This window comes from Cryptotermes secundus, unplaced genomic scaffold (genome assembly GCF_002891405.2).
Source record: "Cryptotermes secundus unplaced genomic scaffold, Csec_1.0 scaffold204, whole genome shotgun sequence".
Classification (NCBI taxonomy): Eukaryota; Metazoa; Arthropoda; class Insecta; order Blattodea; family Kalotermitidae; genus Cryptotermes; species Cryptotermes secundus.
In genome coordinates this window covers 485,105-493,096 of record NW_019738351.1, presented here as the reverse complement: position 1 = coordinate 493,096, position 7,992 = coordinate 485,105, and the positions used below count along the sequence as shown (strand labels likewise).

Sequence of the window (7,992 nt, the reverse complement as noted above, 5' to 3'; positions counted from 1 at the left end):
CATATTATAAGGTAAGGTTATAAAACCACCATTTAAGATCATTTTAGTGAAAGTTTCATCCTTCAAGGCGTACCATTCACTGCTGAAATACTAAACAACCTGCTTCCATGGCCGAGATACAGGGCGCCCATATTATAAGGTAAGGTTATAAAACCACCATTTAAGATCATTTTAGTGAAAGTTTCATGTTCCTATCTCATAGAATTTAAGAACAATGATGAATAAATAATTTTCGAGCAAAATTTAAATGGCCGGCTGAATATATTACCGCAGGAGCCGCGGCCGCGGAATTTAAATGACCACGTCAAAGGGTTAATTTAAAGCTTCTAATGCCTATCCAGCAGAAGAAAGATTATTATTAACTTGTCAAAATGCCAAGATTACCCTATTGTCTGGGAATGGGGATTTTAAATCTCCCACTATTACAAGGGAGTCATTTTTGTACTCAAGGTGGGTAACAGTTTACTGTTAGGGTATTAGGATGTTCAGATATCCCCCTGATATATGGATCTGGCAGCTGTATTTTTTTAGTGGAGTCCAGCTGGGTCCACTCAGCACGGCGGCCACTGTTTGGCCTATTGTAGCATGCCCCAGGTGATTATGAAGATGGAGAATTTGGTGGAATAAAGATTGGCAGGGGAAACTGAAGTCCTCGGAGAAAACCCACCCCAGTGCAACTTTGTCCACCACAAATCCTACTTGACCAGACCTGGGATCAAATCCGTGCCACCACGGGGGAAGCCAGCAACTAACCGCTTGAGCTATGGCGTGGCCACCCACTATATTGTAACTGAAGCTTTCCTGCCGTGAACCTTGTAGAAAACACATAGAGATATTATGAAATTTATTTTTTACCATTGTAAATCCATATGATAGCCAGGGCTGTTGCAGTGATGCGTCAGTGCTGCAGTTTTCAGGCATGTGATCATCTTTTAATTTATTAATTTGAGGGTTGTTGTTTCTTGAAACTTCTAGTTGCCATGTCTTGTGACGATGTTGTGGAGAGCAGTTATATCCTGGGCAGAGAAGGAGCTTGTCTAGCTTCTGGTATCATTTAAAAATAATGTGTTTTTCTAGTTCAGGATGAACATGGTTTTCTTTTCATTTGTAGAATGAAGATGGCGTGGATATGAAGTTGGACTTCACATTCGACTCTGAACTGACCCAGTTAACAGACGACAAGACTAACAAGACAATGGGACTTCCCCGCTCGATGCATATGACCCCTGGTGTACAGTCCACCATATCATCACCTGCTGCTGATCTCAATTTTAAGATTGCATCTGTAAAGAAGGTATTTGCATGAATTTTTTGTTCTCAGTTCCCTGCCTTCTGTGTTCAGTGAAATGTGTGTGTAAATATTTATGAAAGAAATGTAGATTGACATAGCATAGTCTTGTATCTGTGGGCCTGCCACAGTATGACACTTTATGAAGGAGCTGTTATGTTCCATTGTCATGGCCACGTGCAGCAGATATAAGAGAAAATGTTATATTTGAGGTTCTCACATAGATGAATATCAGGAGTACTACCTTCTGGGACCTGATGCCATGTAGTCCGGTAGAGGTTCTGTATTTTGGAAGAACATCGGTGAACTTATATCAGACAACATGGCGTCACATCCCAGAAAAATGGCACTTTCATTATAGAAGCTATCATTTTGCTGCTGAGTTAAATAACTGAGATAGAATGTTGCTATCAGTGAGTAGCACTTCTGCTTCAATAATCAAGAGGCCCTCTGTTCAGATCTAGTTGGTCTGTGTGGTTAAACTTGAGACATTCAGAATTTTAAAAACTGGTGAACAAAAGATTTTGAAAACTGGATCTGTTTCTGTCCACAGGTGAAAAGTTGGGTCTGTTAGAATGAGCTAACCTCAGCTCTTTCTAATGGACCCAACAGAGTAGGTGTCTGCCCTTCACCTGAGGACGGAAACAAGATCCAGTTTCTAAAACGTTTTGTTCTCCAGTTTTTAAAATATTGGATAATGGGCAAATACTGAAAAACCAGTAATTCTGAGTGTTATACACCATTGTCAGAACCCTTTAGAATGAACTTGCAACATGTCTACAGTTGACTGTAATTCATTTTTGTATTATCTGTTGTGTAAGGTGTGGGAAAGCATGCCTGCGATGCCCACAGTTATTGAACATAACGAGGATGGAAGCGTGGCTTCAACTGCATCATCCTTCACACCAACGTTTGGTAACCCTGTTGATGCCGGTCTTGATCCGTCATCTTTCGCCAAGTCTGTTGACGGACCAGGGGTTGTTTCCGGTGATGATGGATCACCTCTTAACCCTGGAGAAGTAGTGTACAGGTGAGAGTAAACTGACAGTGTGCATTTGTTTAGGCCCTCAGTACCAGTATAATCATTACTGCTGTGTCATATTTGTAAGAATGCGCTGGCCGAGTTGTTGTTGTGATTAGGCTGTGGACTGGGCAGCTATAGAATGGGGTTTGATTCTCAGCAGGGTCAGATGTCTCTTCTCCAGTGTTCAGATATGTCATGGGACCCATACAGCCTGCTATCCAATTCCATGAGGGTGGAGGTGTAGGACTGGGGCATTAAGAATGTGTAGAGTATATACCTCCATTCTCTCATGCCCTATGATCTGGGGCTTTCAAGAACAAGGACAGTTTTGCCATTTCTGATTTTAGTCCATCATAGTGGTTGATTATTAATGTTAATTCCATTCTTCAGTTTTTATGCTGTGTGTGGGCAGTGTTGCTGAAGTTTCAGAGGTCCTAGCTGCATCCACCTTCAGTGGTGGGTTGCTGTTTACATATAGTATCTTGTTTCAAAAAGAGTGCACCAAAAAACCAATTTGCACCACCAGTCCATGCTGTCCCACCCCTCCTCCATTGTTCTTTGAAATAGGATCCTGTATGCAGAAAGAAATTTGCCCATCATAAACACTTTGATCCTGAAGATGGAGGCAGAATGTGCCTCCAGAAACGTCAGTCAGCATCACTCATATCCACATGATGTAACAGCCTAAGAGTATAATTAACAGGCTTTTGAACCATGTTACGATCTTTGTTCTGAAGGAAATCTTTTAGTAACATTTAACAGTTGCTAGCGCCTTATTTTTTTACTCTACTTGTATCTGTTGTCACTTGTTAATGACCAGACACATGGTTCAGGTTGATTATTCAATTTATACTGATTAACCCTTCAGTGTGGTTTGCTGTACATGGTACACTGGTATTTAAATGGTCCTGCCTGTGGTTTGCCGTACACCGTACACCAAGCTGTAAGCCTAATTTCGAAGGCCCATAAATATGGAACGAAACACACCAGCATGATGACAAATGCACTGGGCTGTTGTGAAAAGAATGCGCTCTCTGTTTGTGTAACCATAAGATTCAAGATCCTGCAGCTCTGCCAGTCAGTCTAAAGAGAACACGTGACCTCACAGTTACAGTGGCCGAGTGACTTGTGAAAAGAATGCACTGTCTGATCGTGTAACCATAACACTGAAGATCCAGCAGCTCTGCCAGTCAGTCTGAATAGAACGCGTGACCTCACAGTTACAGTGGCCAGGTGACTATGATATCATCGTACCACAAAGATGATATGCGTGTGGTTGTGAATAAAGCAAACAAACAAGAAAGCCCGTGGTTGTTTGCGATTACAACAGAAACATGCTAGGAGTGGATCTGAAGGATCAAATGCTACAGCCGTACTTGATTGAACGAAAGAAGAGTACTAAGTGGTATCAGAAGTTATTCAAGAGGCTACTCAATGTAGCAGNGGTCATATGTCAGTGTCTCCCGAATAACAAAAGCATGAACACACTAAAGTTCAGACTTTCACTAGCACAAGGCCTCATGGAAAAACACGGTTCTGGTGTTCTTCGTCCTGTATACAGCCGTCCGTCAGTTGAGCCGACGCGTAAAAGACTCACAGAACGACATTTCCTGGAGCGTATTCCAGCCAAAAGAAAAAGGCAAAGCCTCAAAAAAGATGTGTGGTGTGCGCAAAACATGGTAAAAGGAAAGAATCTATTTACTGATGCAGTGAATGTGAGGCAGGGTTGTGTTTAGATGGATGTTTCAAGAAATACCATATGAAACTCAACTTCTAATCTACTTGCTTCCACCGCTCAGATACAGGGCACTCATATTATAAGGTAAGATTATAAAACCATCTTTTAAGATTATTTCAGTGAAAAATTCATAATTATATCTGATATAGTTCAAAAGTTATGATACATAATATAATTTAGAGCAAAATTTAAAAGGACAACTAAAAAATACTACTGCAGGAGGCCCCACAACAGCGATATTTAAATGCCCGCGCTGAAGGGTTAATCTTAACAAATAATTACATGGTTTACAAGTATTTACAATCATTTTGCAGGCTGTTACATCACCCTTGGCTATTTCCTTACTGATTTCTGTTTTCACATACACGTTGGGTTTTTGGCTCTAATAAATGGGACTGTCCCTAATGTGTCCTATCCTCGGTGGCTCTGGCTTTGGAACTTGTATATTGCTTCGCATCAGTTTATAGTCGACCAGGTAGAAACAGCATCTCCGAGTGTTGTGCACGTACTTGTTGCAGAAATGTGACTTGTGAACGAGGGGATGCCTCTGCAACAGTTACTCTGAATCCAGGATTGTGCATTTTAGGCATCATACATTAGGCATGAGTCTTGTAAATACAACACTTCCAAGATTATTGCTGAAGCACCGCTTAATCTACGTTTCATATGCATATAACAACAGTTTGGCTGTAGGGGCTATTGACAGTTGTGTTATCATTCGTTAAATTTCTGCATTTTATTCTAATACTTCATTGCAGATAAGATGTGAAAGATTCTATCAGAATTTAAGTTTTATCCTTGTTATGGTCATTTAAAATTAATGCATTATGCATTTCTTCCTGTGTGTATTTCCTAAATGGTTTTCAGTTTTGTATACTGTGGGCCCCCCCCCCCTGTGTGTGTTTGTGTGTGGTGGGGGGAGACCAGTCACTAAATCAAATGCAGTAACATATAAGAATGGTGTTATATGGCAGTTTGTATCATTGTGAGCTATTATTAGAAGCTGGTAGCTTAGGCATGGGGACAGTGCAGGAACCCAGAGGAAGGGGGAACGTCTGCTGTTGGCAGCTACTACTAGGCAACAAATGGTGGAGAGACAGCAGACTGAGAAGACTTAGATCTGTTACAGCACTGTAATTTTAGTCATGAGTTCTGTATAAATGTTCAGCAAATCCAGTTACCAATGCAAATACTCTCTATAGTCACTCATATGTGTGACAGTATTGAAGAGGAAGTGCTGTACATGCTGATGTGGTTATTTTGCAGCCCCGGTCCACCGATGCAGGGTGGTACAAATAATTACACTGGAGGGGTAGCAGTGTCTGCTGTTCCTAGCATGGTCAAAAATGACCCCACCTCCACTTCAAGCAATGTTTGTAAGGTAATCCTGACTTGCTTTTTTTAAACTTCTCTATACTTTTTATGAAGGAGATATGTCCAGTTTCATTTATGTTTGCTTCTGTATGATGAAGATAAGCAGACCTCAGAATAAAATTTGAAGTGGTGGGGGTATGGCACAAAGTTGTCACAGTTGGCAGCTCTGTATTCAAAACTGTGCCATCTGGAGGATGAAGATGTAACGCAACCGGAGATGAATGCTGATAGCAGTGGACAAGTGGGACAGGAAAGAAACATGGGAGAAAGGAGGAGGAAAAGTTCAGGGTGTGAAAAGAACAAAGGAAAGGATAAATGAAAACAGTTACTTCCAGTTGAATTTCAACAGCTTTTTTCCTCTAGTTAAAATTAGACATGTTCAAGAATGACTTTTCAGTTTGAAACAGGAATTTGGAACCATTTAAGGACGTCCATGATATGTATGTATTGACCGTATTCTAGTGCACACAATCTCACTTGTCACTTCACTGCATGTTTCGGCATCACTCTGCCATCCTCAGGTGTGTCAGTACCTACACATCATGGACGTGAATCAGTGGAACAGGGCACTAAAATACATCAACATTTAAGGACTCGATGAAAACAAAAATTGTTCCCTGTTAGATCAGTCCCTTGCATTTTGATGACAGTTAACCTTTAAGGGACAGGCCATTTAAATTCCAGTAATGGCCACGGGCCGGAGTTAATTTAAATGCCCGCCATTGTAGAGTAATAAAAATTGTAATCGTGTTACTGAAAATGCTGTGATTTCTACAATTTTTGTGATAAATGAACGAAATAAACGCTACTTTTATCTAGAAAGAATATAGAATCAGATATTGTAATTTACAGATTTTAGAATCTGTAAAAATTGTTACAATGATTCCAAAATAATTTTTCCCTAGTTTTGAGCGTCTGTCCACAAAAATGCATAAAGCTTCTGCACAAAACGTTTCTGCAGTATAAATGCATGCTGCTGACGTTCTCTCTTACTATGTCTTATCTGGCGAAAGGGGAGGAAGTTTGTTTGTACTGCACATTCTCCAGTCACTTCGGATCCTTCCTGTATGCACCAGTGTTGACGAATTCTTATCGTACTTTGTTCTTCAGAAACTCTGCCTGTTTATATCTCGGCCTAGCCACACAGAGGTACTGTTCTCAGAAGCAACTCCCCCTTCTTTCCTCAACCCTTCAAAATCGTCTGTACTGCAATCTGAATGGTGTGATTTATGATCGGCCTCAATTTCGGCTTCTTCCATGCAAAATGGGGCCATGGTGCATAGTTGAAATTGCGATGTTTTATAAGCGTTACGAATAGAGGAGACCAACCGCCATCATTGGCCTACTTCCTGCTAATATGAGACCGAGGTGTCGTGTGTGCGCTTCGCATGGAAAACAGAGTTATGTACGGACAAAGTGCATGAATTGCGATGTCAGACTCTGCATTCAGTTAGATGATGCAGGAGGGAAGACAGTCTACTTATAAAGCTGGTGTCCAAAAATAATGTAAGTAGAACAAGAATTTCTATCTTAAAATTAGATTTTAAAACACTGTGCGCACGCGTGGACTGCGAGTCACCATACGGTGTCATTCAGCCACTCTGCTTTACTTTAAAGGTCCCCATATGGTGTCTTTCGACTCATAAAGGTTAATAAACACTGTCCACTTTTCCCGCAATGCACTAAAGTGTACTGCTTGTCCCAATTTGATATTTGATCTGTTTGCATTGAAAGATTTTTATAAATCATATTTAAGAATCTGCTGTCTGAAGCAGTTTTGAGACTGAAAAATCGGTGTTTGAATTCAGATTTGTTCTTGTTTCAGTCTCAAAAATTTGAGAGATTCACATATGTCCAGTTCAGACTGTAAATATCAAGTTTTAACTTACAACATGCACCTTTCCTGCAATGCACTGAAGTGTACTGCTTGATATTTTACAATTTGATATTTGATTTGTTTGCGTTGAAAGATTGTTATAAATCATTATATTTAAGAATCTGTTGTCTGAAGCAGTTTGAGACCGAAAAATCGGTGTTTGAATTCAAATTTGTTCTTGTTTCAGTCTCAAAAATTTGAGAGATTCACATATGTCCAGTTCAGACTGTAAATATCAAGTTTTAACTGACAACATGCATCTTGCAGTGACATGAACCAGAGGTACTGTTGTGAGGAAAGTTGGATTGCCAACTTGGAAAATGTGGTTTATGTTGAGAGTTGACTTGTCACTTCCAAAAGAGCCAGTCTAGTCATGTGTGGTTTTATATATATATATAAAACCACAAATCCACAAGTGTTCTATATATATATATATATACACACACACACAGTAGAACTTGGTTATAACGTCATCAAAAGGACCTAAAAATAGTGTCGTTATAAACGAATGTCATTGTAACCTAAATGGGCACTTCCACAGTAGCCTTATGTTAGTCACGTAAACATCTACCAAAAACCGAGTTAAAATGTTGCATTTTTTAGTGAAATACGTAGTTAAGTACAGACTAACGTAACATTAACGTGGAATTGCCCAAATGTGTAATATCAAAGACATATTACAGCGCTTTTCA

General features: G+C 40.0%; 1 protein-coding gene across 7 annotated transcripts in view; it reads left to right on the top strand.

The window, feature by feature from the left end:
• Positions 1-7,992, top strand: part of LOC111870743 (protein PRRC2C) — a 109,501-nt gene that overhangs the window by 74,482 nt on the left and 27,027 nt on the right. For all 7 annotated transcript variants that reach the window (XM_033753987.1, XM_033753990.1, XM_033753989.1 and 4 more), the window contains 3 exons: positions 1,112-1,294; positions 2,110-2,318; positions 5,317-5,431. In XM_033753987.1, the coding sequence (XP_033609878.1) occupies positions 1,112-1,294; positions 2,110-2,318; positions 5,317-5,431 (507 nt within the window). The remainder of the gene's footprint in view (positions 1-1,111; positions 1,295-2,109; positions 2,319-5,316; positions 5,432-7,992) is intronic.